The following is a 21276-nucleotide window of genomic DNA, read 5'->3' as shown; positions in this document are numbered from 1 at the left end:
TATATATGCTTAAGTATATATAGTTCTTATTTGGATATAGTTATATTCAATGTATGTTACCTGAGTGTTACTGTGTGCCAAGCACATGATGAAATATTAAAGGCAACATCTTGGTCATGCCTGGTCAACAACGGGCAATTGTCTACCATCTCAAAGACTTCTTGGAGAAAATTAAGGTCTTGGGGCACCTGGATGGCTCAGTCGGTTGGGTGTCCGACTTCAGCTCAGGTCATGATCTCACGGTTCGTGGGTTTGAGCTCCACATCTGGCCCTGTGCTGACCGCTCAGAGCCTGGAGCCTGCTTCAGATTCTGTGTCTCCATCTCTCTCTCTCCCCCTCCCCCACTCATGCTCTGTCTCTCTGCCTCTCAAAAATAAATAAACATTTAAAAAAAATTTTTTTAAGAAAATTGAGGTCTTAAGTAATTTGGGGACAATGGGACTACTGTATCAACAGTTGACCCTAGAATAATGTGTTTAGCCTAGTACATGGAATAGAGCATATTGAATGAATGAGTGAATGAATAAATGAATGATGGTTACTTCGTGAATGGGAAGGACAGAAATTAGAAACAGAGGAGGTAAAAGAAAAATGGGGTCGGTAAGAGGATGCGGGTAAGTAGGATGAAGCAAAGAATTCCCAAATTCCCTCAGAGGGCCGTATTTAGCAGAGAGCTGGCTGGTGAGGAACTTTTGACTCCACAATTAGGACTTCTTTCCTGGCTTTCAGTCCCAGCCCAAGAAATAGTGTTGTTTCAGTTGGTTTTGGGGGTTTTGTCTGTCTGTCTGTTTATTTATTGTCCTTTTCTTCATAGTTGCCATCCACATGAGTGAAAGACTGCCCCTAAATGATTCTTACTTCCTAATGGAAATGTGTTCATCTTTTAAAGCCAGGTAATCTGCTGTCGCTGAAAATTAATACACTTTTTGCATAGTCGGTTCTAAGTAAGTCTGTTCACTTACAGGTTAATGGGGCGATTAATGCCACACTCTCCCCCTGTTATTTACTTCAGTCACTTCTCAAATATCTTTTCTGCTTTTTTTTTCCTTAGCGTTTTCCATCAGGGTTCTGGTTCTTATATCACGCTAATGCCTTCCTTGGGCTGAGCTGTACAGCATGTTTAGTGCATCGAGCACCCAGCCAACTTTCCAGGGAATCGAGCCATAGACGTACCTCCTAAATGATACTGACAGCTAAGCTAATTTTCTGTATCTTAGAAAATCAAAGTTGTAGTTTATTTTAGACATATCAACAAAGTTTAATTGTCGTGGTAAAATCATACTAAAAGTTCGGTTAAAAACGGGTGTTCGGGAAAACTTTAAAGGATTCCTCCATACAGCATATAATGAAAGTGGCATGGTTTGGGGTAACAAATATATCCAAGGACCATATGCAGAAACTTAATTCAATTAATTCTCAGTAATGAAAACTAATAACTGTGTTGTTTGTGCATGAAGACCTGATAGGAGTTGAAGCAGGGAAAACTTTTGTTGGTTTTTCACTACAATGTTAGCTAAAACCTTTGTCATGTTGCACTTCCTTGAAGTTCAGTTGCTGGTTTGAAAAGCAAGCTTAGTCTTTTTTTAAGCTGTTTTTCCTCTCCTTTAAAGGACCCATAGTTTTCCCCCTCTCCTTTGCTACATTAAAATGGCCCCAAGATGCATGCAATTTTGTGAACTTCAGATTGCAGATTCTACATAATTCCAATAACAGAGCCATGAAGCTCCACTCTTTCATTTGGAATCTGTGAACCACTGAGACTTGTGGAGTATAAATGACGTCAGAATATTGCCCTAAAGGTGTAGTGTCAGGGCCAGAATTCTGCCCTGGGATGTGCGACCCGTCAAGCAGTAGAAGCCCCTCAAGTCACAACGCAGAGCTGAGTGCCGCCCTCATTGTTTTAATTACAGGGCTACAGCATGTGGGTAAGAAACTTGGATTTGACAAGAGTAGAAGAAAGAGGATATTGTATGCCTTCAATCAGCTTTGTATTAGGAGATCCTTAAAGGGAAAATTATGTGAAAGAAAGGAGGAAGAAAACAAACTAGCAGGATCCCTATTTCAATGTAATTTGGAGAAAATGACTGATTTGGGTTGGTCATGCTGCCAGAACAGATGACTCAAGGCTTCCAAACAAGAAATGGAAATCAGGAGGATGCCTGAAGCCTGAAAGAAGAACAAATTGTGAAGATATGATTGACTGTAAAGCTTCAAAATCAACTGTACCAAAGATGAGCTTGGATCATTGCCCAGAACAGAACTGAATGGTGATGTTCATTTAAGTTCTGACTGTTGAAACAAAATAAAATGTAGTAATTGTGCTCTGTTAGGTACACAGACGTGTTAATGCTTTCCAATTTCCCCAACTGGGGATCTGGTGTCACTTTCCCTGTCGTTCCTATTTCATGCTTCACCGGTGACTATTATTGCTGCTCTGGACACTTGGTGAATGCCAGGTTTTTGGCAAAGAACTGGGATCCAGGTGAAAGCATCCTTCTCATGCCGCGTGTGAGTGTGCTGCAGGTGGCTTTGAAAATGGCTTTAGAGCTTGGAAATCATTTCCAATTGGCCTGTTCAGGCTTGGGTGATGTGCACCTCGATCCTGGCCTTCAGTGTTCTGGTTGCTGGACGTTGGTTATGAGTCTCAGCAATTTGGACCCCAAAGCACTTTGTCTCTGACAACCAGGAAACGCCTCCGTTTCCATGGGCAGCAGATTCATCGATCTTTTCCTCTCTTAGGCAGGAAGACATTTTATTCACGGTCTTCTTATACTCTTTTTTCTCAGTAATCTGTCAGTTGGGTTTTAGGATAGCCTTTCTGAAGGACAATGGGACTTAACTCCCTCTAATGGTCAGTTTTGAAGCAGCTACATACCTCCATTTCTCCTTGGAAGCTACAAAGAAGAAAAGATCCCATGTTGTTTTTCCTAACACCAAAATCCTGCTTGCTAGCCTAGCAACTTCGGAAATTTCCCAGCCTGCCTGTAGGAACAGTCCAAGTGCATGGTACAAATGACTTCCAAACAAACATTTTCTACATGCTAAGTTAGAAAAGAAAGAAAGAAAGAAAGAAAGAAAGAAAGAAAGAAAGAGCAAAACCAACAAGGGGGTGACTCAAGGAAAAAAGGAGGAGCAGACAGAATATGTGATATTTCCACTCCTTTTTGGTTTCTTCACCTGAGTCAAATTTTGAGAGTGTTAAGCACTGTCCTGTCTACCCACTATTTACCACAAAGTCTTCAGATTTCAGGCTGACTGAGCCAGTAACTTTTTTTTCAGCCATCCAAATGGACTAAAGATGTTGTCAGGTACAAGATGTTTAATTAAGGATCTGTCTAGTCTGTTTGGGCATCTAAAGTTTGGACCTTAAACAAGGTAACCTAAAATTAGACTCTACTAATGAGAGACAGCAGAAAGACTTCTTCAAGGGTGTGACTTGCCACAAATGAACCACCAAGAGGGGACACAAACTGGAACTCAAAGGAAATTCCACATCTCCTTGCTTCAAGCAATCAACATCTTTTCATTGATTGGTCTGCGACCTTGGAGCCACCCAATATGCTAAATAGTTTCGCACTTCAAAAATGGGGGTGGGGGAAATGAGGGGTAAAATTATGTTGTGAGGTTTGGCACAAATCTGCATTTCAAATAAGCTATGTATGAGCTGTGTCTTTGAGAGAAGAACACGTGCAATTTAGTTTTGATCTTCGTTTTATAGATGTACATAAGTAATACAAGGCCTGTTTTGATTATACAATGAAAAACAAATGTGATCCAATATTGTAGTACTCTGTGTCTACTTATGTTTCTGAACAACAACTCTCATTAGTATATGAACCACCATTAATGGCTTTGGAGACCTGGAACCCCATCCTGATATTTGCTTACAAGCTTATTCCATGTGTGGTATGGGGTTCTCTCATAGGTAACCATCCTAATAGGATAGGGTTCTAATGTCTGATGGGCTCCTGAAAGAATTTAAAACCATTTCTCAAAATGGTTCTCACAGGCTCCTTCAAAATGCTTTGTGTAACATTCAACAACCACCTTCACTATGATTATGACTTAAGAAATACCATTTAAGACTTTTTTCAGATATGGGGGTGTCAAAGGCTATTTGCTAGTGGAGACCAAAAGTACATTGTATGTGTTCTTCTCAATGCTTTTGGCTGTAGGTTAACAGAAGATGTAGTTGAAAGCAGTTCAGATAGTAAAGATTTGTTTTTAATTTCACGTGACCAGAAATCTGGAGGTAGATGCCTAGGATTGGTTGATTCAACAGTCCAATGTCATTGAGGCCCAGGTCCTTTCCAACTTTGTGCTGACTTCCTCAGTTTGTGGGCAATGATATCTCATTTGACTGCAGTACACAGGCATCTCATGCAGCTAGAACGACAAGGAGAGAAGAAGGACTTGTCTTTCCATGTGCATTTTTTCCTTAGGCTGGAAATCCAAGACTTCCAGCATACATTTCCTCTCTTCCCACCACTGGTCTCATGGGCTAGCATTGGATCATATGTCCATGGATGTGACAGGATTCACTAGCAAGGGAATGGGACCACCATGATTAGCTTGAAGAATTCTGCTTCACCCCTGGACTACAGAAGGGCTTTCTTGCCTGAGTGCAGAGGATTGTGAATACTTGCAGCCCAAGGAACAGCAAGGGAATTCTGTTGGGTGAGCAACCACCAGTGCTCCCCACTGACTTTTTGGATAATAACAGTTTTACTTTAATACATAGTATTAATATTTCAATGTTTTCTCCTATTACTGAAGTATTGTCTTTCTCCCACACTGACAGAATCATCCTGGTATGCCTCTTATCCTGTTGGGAGAAACATTCGTCCTTGGGCCTACTTTTTTTTTTTTTTTCTAAATCTGGTCCAACTTGCAGATGCTTAATCGACAACTCAAAAGCTTTTACAAAAAATGATCTTGTGCATTTCAGCCTAAATCAATCGGTTATGCAGGTAGTGATCCACATTACTTTAAAACAGAACTGAGTGGAAATGGGACTAAAAAACTGATTTTTCCTAAAATAAGACATTTTACAACAGAAATAACTTTTCAAAAATGTTTATAAAAACAAATTTACTTCAAGAAAAACTGCAATAGAGTGTAGCCCCATGGTCAAGGACATGGACTGTGAGGACAACGGAACTTGATTTGAATCACTGTATGCTATTTGGCAGTGATGTGACAGCAGGCATCCCCTGCAAAATGAAGAAAATAACCAATCATACCTCCTTCAAAGGATTGTTATGAAAGTTGAATGAGGTTAAAATATGCCCATATGCCTACATACATTTATTCTTAATAGAGTGGCTACTACATAGTAAGCTTTAGACGAATTTTGGCTGTTTTTACTTGTATCAATATCAACAAAAGTCCATAAACATACAAGTCAACATTTTCCTACACAGGATAGGTAAAATCAAATTCACAACTTTTGGAAGTAACAACTTTGAGAAACAAAATGTGAGGGCTGCCATACAGTTCATACTGCTTTGTTATGGGAGGTCTTACATTGGTTCTTATGCCTCTTCCAAAGAGTTCTCCAATGGGCCTGATGTTGGTCAAAACTTAAAGCCAGAATAGTGGCTTTCCTACCTGTTCAGGAAAAAGGACTGCTATTGATGCTACATATACATTAGAATCTCAGTTTCCCTTCATCTGGGGAGGAGACTGGATGTGTCAGCCTGCTTCTTGAGAAGTAAGCCGGATAAAGCATGTTGCTATTGGTGGCACAAATCTCCTAACTTCCCTAGTTATTGTCTTGGTAAGCCACATGCTCTGTAGAGTGCAGCCAAAACTACATGAACACGGGAAAAAGTTGGCAGAGTGAACAGTACATGTGGGTATAAAGATTAGTTCTTTGGCAGAAAAAAAAAGAAGTTTATCTCCTTCATAAAACATTACAATTCCTTTTTGTTTCTTAGAATCTGTATATCATACCTTACCTTAGGAAAACTTCCAGTAATTATCTAATCAAGTAAAAAAGTAGCTCATCAGCTTGAGCCCTTGCCTACCACATTCTCCTTTTCGAATTTTGGGTGTGGCTCTTCTGATTGGCCCAAGTGCCAATCTTCACTGACAAAAAGGCTCTTCATGTGAGAGGGCATGCATGGTATGGAGATGCTGTAGCAGCCACTTTGGCTGTAGGGGTCATGAAACTTACTTTCTGGATCCAGGACTTTGGGTTGTAAATAATAAACCCAACTCAAAATAATTTAGGTAAAAAAAAAAAAGGAATTTATTCTAAATGATACTGGGTATCTTAAAGAATGAAAAGCAAAGGGAAATGCCAGTATTCAATAAGGACTGAGATGTAGCTAAGCATAAGGAAGTGCTTGGGGCACCTGGGTGGCTCAGTTGGTTGAGCGTCTGACTCTTGATTTCAGCTCAGATCATGATCCCAGGGTCGTGAGATCAAACCCCACATCAGGCTCTGTGCTGACAATGGAGCCAGCTTGGGATATTCTCTCTCTCGCGCTCTCTCTCTCTCTCTCTCTCTCTCTCTCTCTCCCCCCCACCCTTTCTCTCTCTTTCCCCCTCTTCCTCTCCCCCCTCCGAAAAAATAAAAACAGTGTTTAAAAAAAAGAAAAAGAGCTGCTGGCGGCAGGGTCATACTCACAGTACCGGATCTTCTGTTCTCCATCCTGCTACCGTGCTTCTCTGAACAGTAGCTTCCTTCTTTTTTATCACTGCAGATTGACCTCCTCCAAATGGCAGAAAACATGAGTACCATCGACATGCTACCTTTGTATCTTAGAGTGTCAACCACACAGGGCGAGACTGACCTGTTCAGTTCTAATTCCCAAATCCTGAAGAATTCTGCTAGGTCTAGCTTGGATCGGGGGCAAAGAGATGGAATACCATTTGGATCCATTGGTGAGATGCCCAATCAATGGCTGCCTACAAGCAGTGTCATACTGTACTAATGTGTTGCTTCCAGTGTTTTAAAAAAATTGGGCAGGGCAGTTCTCAGCAGAAGAGGTGCCGGCCTGACTAATCCATAGATGTCCACTATTGCATGGATAAACTGAAAACAGTGCAAGGAAATAGATCTAAATTCCCATTTGCCAGCAAAAGATGGTCCTTAAGAATTTCCCATTAAAACTGTTCATTCGCTGTTAGAAAGTTTAGGATGGTGGGATGGCTGGAGGCAGTGGGGGGGGGGGGTGGTGGAGGATGATTACACATGAAAGGAACTGAGCAGAGAGAAGGGAAGGAGGGCACATCAAGGAAGCATCGCCAACTTGAAGCAGAGGGCTCTGGACCTCCCAGCAGTTTTCGGATTAAATCCTTATGGTTCTCCCAGCTGCCTCTCTTCCCTCCTGCCTTACACCTCTTTTTAATATTTTCTCCCATCATTTTTAAAATGAAGACCTTCTGTGTTACTTATAAGATTTCTGTCCTCCTTCAGAGAAGCAGTGCTCTACTTTAGGCAAAAGTTTGAAGCAAGGCAGAGTTTTCTCTTCAGGAAAGCACTTTCCCATATCCTCCTGTTATTTTTCTTAGAACAACAAAATCTGAGGGTTGGAGTGGACCCGTCTTGAGGGTGAGCAAGTTCATCTGTTGCTGTGTATATCTCATCTCTGGCATCCATTACAAGTGGCCATGCAGACTGCTTGACCACATGCCATGAAGGAGAACTCATCATTTTTCAGGAGAGACCATTCTATGTCCAGATAATTCTGACTATTAGGAGTACTTCCTTGTATTAAGCTCCTACTGGGCCAATAATTTGTCTTTTCTTGCTTCCACCTGTTGGTCCTAGTTCTACCACCTGGAAACAAACAGAAAAGTCCAATCTCATTCCTGCATGCTCACCTTTCAAGAGATCATCACGTTCATTATGTTTCTCCCTATGATTGTTCTTCTCCAGGCTGAGCAAGTGTTCTTCCTATAACTGTTCTCTGTTCTATGGGTTTTCAAGTACCTCTGTTATTAACAGGAACACTCAGTTATGGAAGCATTACTTACTTAAAAGTTCTTAATTTTTCCCCCAAACCAGGTATAATCTTCCAGATATGGAAAACTCAGCACAGAAAGAACAGAACTAATGTCTTTCATTAGAAATATAGAACTTCTGCTCAAGAAAATCACATTTACCTTCTGGCAAGACCAAAGCTATGCTTAGTCACTCTCATGCTGAAAATTATGTGATAATTAATTTCTAATGAAATTTAAATGATAAAGAATGGTTAAACTTTAGAAGTGAATTTCAGGCGTCAGTAGTTGAAATTGGAATGGAAAGGAGGTAGGAGTATGAATTTCCATGGTTCTTCAAATCACGTGTCTGCTTTATTTCCTATTCATAAATCTAACACTATCCATTAAGTCAAAAACAGAGGTTAGGCAGGGCACCTGGGCAACTCAGTCAGTTGAGCATCTGACTCTTAATTTTGGCTCAGGTCATGATATGGTTTGTGGGTTTGAGCCCAGCTTTGGGCTCTGTGCTGAAGGCATGGAACCTGCTTAGGATTCTCTCTCACACTCTCTCTCTGCCCCTCTCCTACTCATGCTCTCTCTCTCTCTCTCTAAAACAAATAAATAAACATTTTTTTAAAAAACAGAGGGTAGAGTAAGCCCATATCAGGGGATCATTTGATTCCTTTCTTCCTCTTTATGAAATCCATATGCTTAACAAACATTTGTGTCCTGGTTACATATACACATCACTCTGGGGGTAAGCACACTAATGCACACTCAGCCCTCAAGGAGCTATCAATTAGAAGCTGTAAAACAAGCCCTTTGCTTTCCTAATTGAAGTATGCTCTGTAAGCCAGTGAATCAAGGAAGAGCAAGAGTTCACCACATTAATTTGGGTGGCAAAGTGGATTAGGCTAAAAAATTTCTTAACTTTCTTATTCCAGAAGCACAGCTAGAAGCAGAACCCAATGTAAGAATGTTGGAGTGAGGGATGCCTGGGTGGTTCAGTTGGTTAAGTGTCAGACTCTTGTTTTTCCTTTCAGGTCATGATCTCACGGTTTTGGGTATTTGAGCCCCAAGTGGGCCTCTACACTGGCAGCACAGAGCCTGCTTGGGATTCTCTCTCTCTCCCTCTCTCTCTGCCCCTCCCCCACTTGGCGCTGTCTCTGTGTCTCTCAAAGAAACTTAAAAAAAAAAAAAAAAAAGAGGGTCGCCTGGGTGGCTCAGTAGGTTAAGCGTCCAACTGTGGCTCAGGTCATGATCTTGCAGTTTGTGAGTTCGAGCCCCACGTCGGGCTCTGTGCTGACAGCTTGGAGCCTGGAGCCTGCTTCGGATTCTGTGTCTCGCTTTCTCTCTGCCCCTCCCCTGCTCACACTCTGTCTCTCTCTGTCTCAAAAATAAATAAAACATTTTTAAAAAATGAAAAAAAAGAGAGAGAGAGAAAGTTGCAGTGAAGCTTGAAGGGTCAGAGAAGCTCCAGATCCATGTTAAATGGACATCCTAAAATGCACACACTTGAGTCCTGCCCTTTTCTATACTCATATATGGGTTCATCAAGAAGACTGATTATCAGGGCACCTGGGTGGCTCAGTCAGTTAAGCTTCCAACTTCACCTCGGGTCATGATTTTGTGGGTTCAAGTCCCACCTCTGGCTCTGTCCTGACAGCCTGGAGCCTGGAGCCTGCTTCAGATTCTGTGTCTCCCTCTCTCTCTGCCCCTCCGCCGCTCATTCTCTCTCTCTCTCTCTCTCTCTCTCTCTCTCTCTCTCTCAAAAATGAGTAAACATTAAAAGATATTTTTTAAAAAAGAAATAAAACTGATTATCTCAGAAAAGAATGAGGAATATTCTATTTATGTATTTCAGGTTTAAAGTGAGTAAATGGCAGGGGTACCTGGCTGGCTCAGTCGGTAGGGCACCTGATTCTTGATCCTAGGGTCATGAGTTCAAGCCCCATGCTGGGCGGGAAGCCTACTTAAAAAGAAAACAGAAAACAGAAAAAAAAAAAAAAAAGAAATGAGTGTATGGCATATATAATTTTTTCCAGGCAGACAAAATTGAAAATTTTGGATCTTAAAATCTAATATGAAATAAGTGGTGACATTTTATGAACCTTATATTAAGCATATGGCACTCGTTCTTGGTTTTGTTTTTTTGTTTGTTTCTAAAAACATTTGAATATATGACAAGTCCCTCAACATTGGCAACAACAGTGTCATCTCGGGTACTGTTAAGACTGCATGTCAGCAAGCAAGTTTGACATTTCTTCTGTCAGCAACATATGTCCCTGACCTTCTATCTCCATCAAGGAAGTTAAAAAATTATGACTAACTCAGGACAAGGCTGGGAGCCCAGATTCCATGGCCATAGAGCTTGTTAGTTCCTTTGTGTTAGTAAAGCTAAAATTAAGGATTTGTGTCCCTTGGTAGCTCAGGAATTTCTGGTCTAGTGGGCTCAGGTCTCAGGTATAACTCTAACCTCATTTGGTAAAAAGGGAGAAAATGCTCAACTGTTGACAGCTACCTACCATACAACTGAGGGAGAAAATTTAAGATTGCTTACAGTGAGTAAGGTCAAGTGCTGTAAGGTACAACTCATTGTTGTGTTTAGCAATGTACCTAGGGATTCCAGTCTCAGTATCATTTATTCTTCTGAATTTCATAGTGCTAAAAAAATTTAGAATTCATAATCTCTGCACTTTAGAATTAAAACAAGAGAGGACTTCATGATTGGTGTCCTACATTGAATAATTGGGAATACTTTAAGATTAGTTGTTTTGTCCATAAACAAAGGCAGAATTACCTGTTGCCTGGTTCATTTACATAAAATCTTTTATTTCTCCAATAGGCTGTTTGGTTTTTACAAGGGAATTCTGCCACCCATCTTGGCTGAAACACCAAAAAGAGCAGTGAAGGTAAGCTCTGTATACCTTTCCACCAAGGGAAAATAGACTGCAGTAACACCTTCAGCCCTAAAACATCCCACAACAAACTATGGGTCATTAATGTGAACTGAACATAAGATGGTAAAAATTTTAATGTGGAAATTATAACATAACTTTTATTATAATTAGGCGTGGTCACTCTCTCAAATATTGGTTTGTGGATTTTTTTTTTCAGGTAAAGGCACTCCCTTCTGATGAGGAAATTATACAAAAATTACAGTGGTGAATGAAATTCATGTAATTGAACCACAGCAGCCACAAAATAGCTTGGACATTTTTTCAAAGCAATTCATAAATTTTCCTTGGGAGCAATAATTATTAGAGAGAGATGGAGAGGAGGGAAGAGTGGTAGAAAAACCTTTTTCCCTAAACCAGTTCCATTTTATGAACAGAGCAAACTAATAGAGTATATTTCTTTGTATATGATTCTCGTATAACACATTTATTTGGCATGCTAACTTCATTTCCTCCCCGCCTCCCAACCCCAGTCTCCTCTGTTAAAATTCTCTATTCTGGTTTTTACAAAATTATTACTTCCACTACGCCGATTTCCATTCTTTAACCACATAACTATGGAGGTTTATGTACTACTTACTGGTTCAGTGTCTGGATGGGAACATGGAGATCTGGCAGGACCCCCAGGGTAGAAAGAACTAAATCTGATCAGTCTTTGATATATGTTCTCTCGGATAGAATTCCTGATCACAGTGACTCTGGCTGGCAGTGCCCCCTCTCCCAGACCAGTGACATCACCAAATACGGCTTTGTCTTTCCATAAGAAGGATAACATACACTTGGACCGAAACACTTCCTTTCCAACTAATGACATAAAGCTTTTTTCACATACATTATTCAATATGTGTTCCCAATATTCCTGAAAGGTAACAAGGGACAGTTTATATACTTTTATTCAGTAACTTAAGAGGGTAAGTTAACATTTAGGAGAAAATAACAGATATGCAGACACCAAACTTTTACATTATGTCAAAATAGTAATTTAATAGGGTTTAATTCGAGTCTAGAATTTAGAAAACAAAGCTTTAAAACATACTTCTCTATAAATTTATCCCCTTTGTTGCCGTACTTTTTGTGATCTTATATTATTACTTCAACACAAATTTCATTATAAGGATCTGAATCACAGTAAAGAATCTGGAAGAAGTTCACCAAAGTACACAAGAGGGCTGACTTGAATTATGAAATGGCTTCACTTGATAAAAGATTGCCCAAGTAAACAAACAGAGCGGAGTTCCTTTCAAAAGGAAAGTCACTTTGTCTCCATGGAATAATATATTCATTTGTTCAGTGTTTTACAGTATAAATGAAGTAAATTATACTTAAATTTTTTCCTGGAATATTTTTCCTTAAGACTGTATATTGGAGACAAATTTAATTTAAATTTGAAGAGGATTAAAGTTTATCAGTGTTGAACAGTCTTTTATGTAAGAAAAAAAAAGTTGAGCTTTACAAAACTGAGTTAGTCTCTACTTAAAAAAAAAAAAAAAAAAGCAATGCTCCTTGCCAGAACAATGGTTAACAGATGAACTTTTGGGCAACTGGATATGGTATATGTGTCCCAGACATCTTGTTTCAAGTCAATTTTACCTTAAAATTATTGAGACATATGGTAAGTGCATTGGCTTTTTAAGTATAACTTGGAGTTAAGTGTATCTTTGCCAGATGGATAGCACTAGTTTTTCAATACGATTCATGAAAACATTTGTTTTATAGATATTTATCTTAGAATTTGTGAGAAAAGTGATCATCTGATTGTAATGATTTCATACATCATAAACTGCTTCATTGTATATCATCAAAGTTCACTTCAGAAAAAATATTCAGAGACCATATATATGTATATATATAAATATACCCACACACGCATGCACACATACATATGTATATGTACATATGGTCTATGAATATATATGTATGTGTGTATTCCTTGGTACTGAAACTTCAATTACAATCATTATTATAATCAGAAATAATGTTAAGTTTTCTGTACTTTATTCTTTGAAATGAGATTCATCATTAAAATAAGAAGACTCATCGATGCTAAATAAATCAAACTTCCCCCTTTCACAAATTAAAACAGAATTAGTATTGCAGTTAGCAGAAGGAAATAAAGACCTCGGAAAGATACCAACTGGTCCCTCGGACATGGGAAGCACCACATTCCAGGTTCCAGGGTCTGGTCTTGAGAGTCACAAGTCTAGAAACACCGTTTTTCCATGAACAGACTCTCAAGGATTGCCTAATACTAACCAGACTCATGAAAGAATATAAATTGTGAAGGCTGTTCACCACGATCCCTACACCTGCCATGGTGTCTACACATACTGGAAACTCAGTCAATGTTAGATGCACAAATGAAACATAGAGAGAGAGAAACAAAAAGTGTATTGATTTATAACAGGAGACATTCCTGTCCTATTCCCCCAAATTCCCATGTCTACTATTCAGTCTCTGGAATACCAAGACTTCCATTTCCAGCCAAGATAGAGTAACAGAGACCAGATTTTACTCTCCTGCCTGAAACAGCAACAATAAAAATGAACAAAATATATGAAACTACAATTTTCAAGACACTGGACATCAGGCAAGGAAGGACAGAGACACAGGAAACAAACGAGATGAGCTCTATGGTTTGCCCCAACTTACCACCTTGAGAGGTTTGCCAGACCTAGGTCATGCAGGGGAGATGTAAGGAGAGCCCAGTGTACTCCCTGGGATGAGATGCAGCTGACGGGCTGGAGAGGGCAAAGCAGCTAAAGTTCACAGGACAGAGTACCAGAAAAAGAGAGAGCTCCTATGATCTGCAGAGGGACCCTGTAGATACTCAGGTGAGAACCGATGAGTACATGCATGTAAGAAAACTAGCAAGGCTTGGGAAAGATGTGTACAGAGCATTAGGGGGAACAGTGCTTGGTAAGCACATAGGTCTGGGAATGGTACCTGTTTCCACCAGCCAAACTGAAGGGCCTCCAAATGCACAGGGCATTAAGAGGAGTACTCAGAAGGGGGTTACCTCAATAGCGGGGAATAATCAGCCCTAGTCTGAGCACTGCTTAGGTAGTTAAAAGCAAGATCCAAGTGGATCAGACTGTTTGCATGTAATTGAACTGCATCCCTGAACAGAATACCTGGGAGGTCAGGTTAGTCATCAGACTGCTTAGTGAGCATGAGATAAAGCAAAGGGAAAAGTGCTGGAGGGCTGTGTCACCCAGGCAAATGGTACCAACCTCCCCTGCCAAACCACAACCTGACACTTCTCCGTAAACTCTATGGCTTGTGCCCCTCTCCCTAGGTGAGACTATCAACTTCTAGATTCCAGTACATAGGTTATATATGACATAATTCATTTGGATTCCAGATTTTATATTCAGAATTCCCAAAAACTTGATTGGATATGAATGTTTTCAAAACTCTTTATTCACACCTCAGTATGACTTTGGGGAGGTAATTTTATTACATGTTGACCCCCCTAATTGTATCCTTAGAGAGTAACCTCATATCTCACATGATAGGGTACTTTTATCACATCTATGCATTGATCAGTGTTGTGAATGAGAAATTACCGAAAAGTACCATGAAAGCCATAAAGCAGTAGTGTTGTATAGAGAGGAATTAAAATAATAGCTAATCTCCTAGTTCCTAAGAATACAGTTCTGGCATAATATCTTCTAATCTTTGAACATGGGAGACATTCAGTAAATATTTGTTGAATGAATGAATGTTTTTTTTAGTAAATATCGGTTTCAGACTGTACTAATGACATTTACGTAATTTTACTATTACTGAAACTTTGTTTTAAAAGATTTTAGCTTTTCCTTCCTTAAGATCCTGTATTATTTATTTGAAGCACTATCTGCTTATTAGAATATATGATAATATATTGTTCATTACTTTTGAATTCAGTACATTAACAATTCATCACTATGATCTATGGGGCTTCTTTATTCTCTGGAACCAGAATCATTTCATCCTAGCCATTCACTGAAAGTTTCCAGAAAAGTCTGATGAGCACCAATCAGCTAATTAATAGTAGTTTGTTTTTTAAAAACAATTTTAGAGATGGGGAAATGAAGAGACTAAAATTGCCCCAAAACATAGACTTGGGATTCCCTGTGAGAATTGCTACAGTGACAGTCCAAGTCCATGTCCCCAGACGTCTCCCTTGAGATCCCAATATGGTCCTTAATCCTTCGTAATTACAGAAAATTGGAAAGAAAGAGAAAGAAAGAAAGAAAGAAAGAAAGAAAGAAAGAAAGAAAGGAAGAAAGGAAGAAAGGGAAAGGAAGGAAGGAAGGAAGGAAGGAAGGAAGGAAGGAAGGAAGGAAGGAAGACAAAAATCAAAACCGCCTCCTCACAGCAGAAGGGAACCAGGTAGTGAGGCCTCTTGTGAGGTCCATCCATCCCAGAACTTCCTTGAACCCAATGTTCAGTGTTTTCAAATGTGGGCCATGACACATGAGTCCTAAAATCAACTTAGTGGGTTACTAGATTTAATGGGTCATGACCAGAATTTTTTTTCATGAAACAGAATAGAAACATAGTGCATTACACATAGTGAAGGGGTAAACATTGTTTTATAGCAATATTTTGTTTCAGTTAATATAAGTGTATACTGCATTCATGCGTGCAAGTGCGTGTGCGTGTGCGTGTGCGTGTGTGTGTGTGTGTGTATGTGTGTTAGTGTTACATAAATACTTTTTACCTAGATTGTGGTCAGAAAAGTTTGAAATCTTCTGCATTGAGGGACTGTGGGCTTCTAGGGTCAGGGAAGGCAAGATCTCAACAGCAAGAAAACTCAAGGGCAGAGAATCCCAAACTGTCAACAATCACGGCTCAGCGATGAGTGAGCACATATTGTGGTTGAGAGTATACACAGACTTTGCAGTTATGGAGGGGAGTGTCAGTCCTTCCACTCACTAGCTGCAGGACATGTATCTACAAAATGAGAATCATAGTTTTACTATACCCTGTTGCCTGATGGGTTTGTATGGGTTGGATGCAGTAGCACATGCAAAGGCCTTAGCATGTTTTCTGGACCACAGCTGGCTATCATAGGTGATACAAATAACTAAGGATACTAAGGATCTGTGGCTTCTTTATTAGTCAAAGTAAAGAAAGAGAATAAAAACTAGGATATTCTGAAAGTCCTCTTCATGTCAGGCATGTCATAAAACCTTACTTAAATTCTGTTATTTTTTTTAAATTTATTTATTTATTTTGAAAAAGAGAGAGAGAGAGAGAGAACAAGTGGGGGAGGGGCAAAGAGCAGGAGAGACAGAATCCCAAGCAGGCTCTGAACTCACAAACCGCAAGATCATGACCTGAGTCAAGATCAAGAGTCAGATGCTTAACCAACTGCACCACCCAGGTGCCGCTTAAATTCTATTATTTAAGGAATACTCTAGAAGGTAAGTTTTGTGTTCTCCAAGGCTAGAAAGGTCAGGTGAGTTGCCCATGCTTTCACAGCTAAGTAGCATAGGCAGGTTTCAGTCCCAGGATTGCTCCCCTCAAACCCCAGCAAGGTGACTGTCAAAGAATAGTGATGATAATGACCATTAAAAAATGAAGGAAAAAACTTATCTTTAAAGCCTAAGACAATAACTTTTCCTTCCAAAAGTCTACATCCATAGTTGAGCTATAGAAGCATGACACAAAAGTCATTCCTGAGTCTTTAAAAGGATCAAAATCTATCCAGTGATAAAATGATTTTAGGTCTACCCAACAACTCATGGAGCCATGTCTACATGGAACTACCTCCTTCTAACAACAGAGTATTATTTAACCCCCAATTCCACTTTTTTTCCTTCCCCCATTTTATTGGATTATAAAGTATAGAGTAGAAGACACTTGAGACCATGCCATTTCTGGGGTCTTAAAAATCAGACCCTAGCAGGACCTAAGATTGTGCCCTATCAGTGATATAGGCAGCTACCTAAAAGAGCACCCAGGAGCAAAACATCATGATCAAGCAGAGTCGTTGCCCAAAATGCAGAGTATAGAAAGAGAGGAGAGAAATGTATTGGGGAACATTGTATGAAGTCTGATTAGATTTGCCTCCATAGAAATTTATTTGCAGAGAAAATTCTATTACATGTTACCTAATGAAGGAATATACAAAATATTCATCATCATCAAATTTTAAAGGAAGGAATAAACAGCGCTCTTTCTTTATTCACGTTGAAGACAGTCTTGCTTTAAGTCAGGATGGACAAGCTGACCTCGTTAGGTCTTTCTCTGTTTTACCATGCCGTCTTCGTCATCAGTGAGTGTTTAGACATTCCATGAAACAAGAGAGATACACAGCAATATAAATTCAAGTTAAAGATGAGAAGTGGATGTCTTTTACAAGTGGGCTAGAAAATTGGGCATTCACTGGGAAAGCAGTTCAGAGAGAAAACATAGGAGACCAGAGATTTCAGGTCTCTATGCCTATAATTTTGAATCACTGCCATAAAAAAGAAGTCTATTGATGTCTGGGGAAACTGAAAATGGTCATGGTAAATGGAAGCTGTATGCTTCATTTACTGCTATAAAGGATTCCATCAGCTCTTCTGTAGGTTATTATAGTTGCATTTGAAAATGCCAATGGTAAAGTAAGATTCAATAGTAACTACCCGAGACCAGATTAAAAACTATGTTCGATGGTTTATCATTTTCTAAAATGCTGGTTAATATAATGATTGACTAAAGAAATTTGAGTCAATTAAAGGGTTTGTTGCAGGAAATTGTTATAAATCTCTGGGTTTGGTTTTATTTCACAGTTTTTCACCTTCGAGCAGTACAAGAAATTGCTAGGATATGTGTCACTGTCACCAGCATTGGTAAGTGAGAGTATTTATTATACTTAAGTGTGTGAGTTATTTCATAAAGGAAAATCTGGAAACAAAAACCCTTTTGATTCCCCAAGCCCAGCTACTAAAATATGAATTCGAGTTATTCAATGTTCAGCTACTTGTTGAAAGCCATCTTCCTAATAACTCACAATTTGGCTATTTTATAGTTCCCGGTGATGAATTTATGGCAACAATGATATGTGTGGAAGGACTCATATGAGATATGGTCAAGAATATAAAATAAAGAGTACATTTTTCAAAGATTCTGTTAAAGCCAAAACATGCATATGTTTACCTACATACTGAACGTATCTATTTGTGCAAAAGTCAGTATGCCTAAAACATTTCCTAACAGGTCACTTTTCCAGCTTTTGCTCAAGCTGTAGTAAATAAATATAGGGCTTCAAGTCACCCTGTAGTCAGACGCAGAAGGGCCTTTTGTAGTTGAGAACAGTGATGTTACAATGACACATCTCAGTTGGGGTGCCTGGGTGGCTCAGTCGATTAAGCCTCCGACTCTGTTTCAACTCAGGTCATGATCTCATGGTTCATGGGATCAAGCCCCAAGTTGGGCTGTGCTGACAGCATGGAGCCTGCTTGGGATTCTCTCTCTGCCCAACCCACCCCCACTTCTCTCTCTCAAAATAAATAAATAAACTTAAAAAAAACAGTGACACATCTCAGCTATTACAAGAAAATCGTTTGGTGATTTGAACATTTCTCCATGCCACTCCTCTCCTTCTTGGTGACTTTGCTGCTTTTCACAAGACAGATTATATTGACCAAATGGGTTTTACAAGTATGTGTGCAACAAGAGCCCAAGAGAGAGAAAATGCACTATTTTTTTCTCCCACCAAATCTGGAAAACAAAGCAAAACAACATATGCATTGGTCCTCTGACAGTGTACCTTCCAGCCCCTGGAAAAGTCCCCCAGTTTATCTTCTCAAATGTACCTCAAAACTCAACCAGAGAGGCAGTGTTCTGAGCTTCAACTTTTCAGTTACTTAACTTGTAAAGGTTCACTTCAGAATATTTACTCTGCCAAATAAACTGTCCAAGAAGAAGTATCTGTTATTTTTAAAACCATACATGCCTCTTTTCTAGGAAGGATCCTGTTAGGAGACTTCTTGGCTGTGAAGTAACCTTGAATGGAGGAAGTGGCAGAATGAGTCCTAATATTAGCTAAGATTTTTTTTAATGCCTTGCTGTCGTCTCTTAATGTCACTCTGAACTTTGAAAACATCTTGGTAAAGAGAGGATTAAAAACTTCCTAGCAAAAGACAATAAAATGTGGTCTCCAGAGGGCCAGCTGGCTGTTCCAGTGTCGAGCATTGGTACCATGTGAGGGACGGCAGTTCTCTCCACTCTTGAGAATTAAAACAGAAAAGCATTTGGCCACTCGAGCTACTATAACTGAATGCATGCAAACTGTAGGCAGTTTTTCTCTTTCCTTGAACTCATTTATTCCAGCTTCTTTTTGATATAGCTAGACACTTAAACAGCCCTTAAATGTCCCCTGGTTCTCTCACATGAAAAGCCTAGGGGGCTGGGAACCCAACTATTACCACTGGTCTCTGGAATAATCTAAGTAACATGATCTGCTGATAGCTGATCAATTCTTTTGACAAGGGACTGCTGAACACTAGTCCTGACAGCAAATGTAGCTGAGTTTTATAGAAGAGCAAAAAAGTGAATTACTTGGAAGGTTGCATATAGTAAGTAATAAAAACCTGAACATCTGGATTTTAGCTTTCCTAGTCAGAAGAGTTTGGGACTAGTATTTGTGTGTGTGTGTGTGTGTGTGTGTGTGTGTGTGACACACACACACACACACACGTTTTGGGTTCCGTGATGAAAATCTGAGATAAATGAATAAAATATTTGGTCTGTTACCCTATACAAATATGTTTAAAACCGTAATGAAGGGGCATGAAAGGAAAACATTAATTATTCCCTCTCTCCTTGAATCTGTATGCTATCCCATTCTTCCTCTTCATTTTTATGTGCAACAGGAACAATGGCTTTTGTATAGCACTTTACAAAGGGCTTCACACATTGTTTTGATCCTCGTAATTCCCTTATGAGTTAGGGAGATTAGATATCATTGTCCCCATTTTACAGATGAGAAAACCATGGCTTATGAAAGGTTCAGTGATTTAGACACAGAGCTGCCACTAGCACATGTTACCTTTGTGTGAGTTGTGAAAAGGCACCCTTTCTCCTGACTGATACCTCTCCAGAGGTCCAGCTTGGCAAGTGGGATGCAGGCTGGGTTTCAGACACACACACACACACACACACACACACACACACACACACACACACCTTTTTCTGTGCACAAACTACTGTACATGGCAACTGTGGTCATACATCCAATCAGTGGCACGACCAGGACCTAAACTCAGACTTCCTGGCTCTGGATGCTCCCTTGTTCTATCTTGCCTTTTCTTCCAAGGTTATGAAATATTCCTGTCTCTTTTCTCTTTTGGTCTCCTATTTGAAGAAATTAGAAACCCCTGATAAGAGTTATGTGTTCTTTGCTCTTCATTGGCTTTTTTCTTCTTTTGGTTGTATATACTATTACCTCTTCTGGAATTAGAGCTTCAGCGCTAAAGGATTTTTTTTTCAGCATCTGTTTTGGAGATTTGAGGCTTTATTTCATTTTGTTTTTCTGGAGTGTGTGTGTGTGTGTGTGTGTGTGTGTGTGTGTGTGTGTGTGTTAATTGTTCTGGTTAACTTTTTAAAAATTTTGTTAAACATTTTATTTTTGAGACTAGTGGGGGAGAGGCAGACAGAGAGGGAGACACAGAATCCGAAGCAGGCTTCAGGCTCTGAGCTGTCAGCACAGAGCCAGTTGCAGGGCTCAAACTCAGAGCCATGAGATCATGACCTGAGCTGAAATCAGATGTTCAATGGACTGAGCCACCCAGGTGCCCCTGTTCTGGTTATTTTCGATACAGATTTTCTGAAAAACCCTTAAGCATTTTACTTTGAGGAAAATTCTAGAAAGTTGTTCTTTTTTAATTTCTTGCAGAAATTCTTAATTGAGAGCAAGTAAGAACCTGACATCATCCTTTGATGTTCTAGATTTTAGCTGAGCCTTCAGAACAACCTAGCCATTTCTGATCTCAACTTTTATTCCTCAGCTTCTATGGCTAGAAGAATAGGGCGGTTGTCTGTTTTTTTAAATAGGGAAAGGATGAATAAAAATTTTTTGTTAATTATCTAGAATAGTGACTCTAACAACAGGGCTATACATTTAAATGTTTTCAGCTGCAGTGTTTGGTCACCTGAAACTCAGCTTTTTATAAACATTTTATTTTTGATTCTGCTCCTTGAATTTTTTTAGATGCTCAATAAGGATTTAAGTTAGCTGCTTTAAAAATGAAGCTCTCCTTTTACAGGCCAAACTCTCTTTTAATTGTTACATGTGCAGATGTTTTAGTATCCACCTTAAATCACTAAAACAACCTTTCTTTTCATTAAGGAAAAAGTCGTTGTTGATGGGGCTTTGACATTTTATTTTGAATTGTTAGGATGTGGTTTG

At 39.4% G+C, this 21276-nt stretch overlaps 1 protein-coding gene across 3 annotated transcripts in view; it reads left to right on the top strand.

Moving 5' to 3' along the window:
• SLC25A21 (solute carrier family 25 member 21) overlaps window positions 1-21276 on the top strand; it is a 485174-nt gene that overhangs the window by 415935 nt on the left and 47963 nt on the right. For 2 of the 3 annotated variants that reach the window (XM_043556020.1, XM_043556022.1), the window contains exons 4-5: window positions 10781-10847; window positions 17657-17716. In XM_043556020.1, the coding sequence (XP_043411955.1) occupies window positions 10781-10847; window positions 17657-17716 (127 nt within the window). The remainder of the gene's footprint in view (window positions 1-10780; window positions 10848-17656; window positions 17717-21276) is intronic. The other variant, XM_043556021.1, reaches the window with a different exon arrangement.

Source organism: Prionailurus bengalensis, chromosome B3 (assembly GCF_016509475.1).
Source record: "Prionailurus bengalensis isolate Pbe53 chromosome B3, Fcat_Pben_1.1_paternal_pri, whole genome shotgun sequence".
Classification (NCBI taxonomy): Eukaryota; Metazoa; Chordata; class Mammalia; order Carnivora; family Felidae; genus Prionailurus; species Prionailurus bengalensis.
Note: the sequence above shows the minus strand (reverse complement) of the source record. Positions and strands in the feature narration are given on the sequence as shown.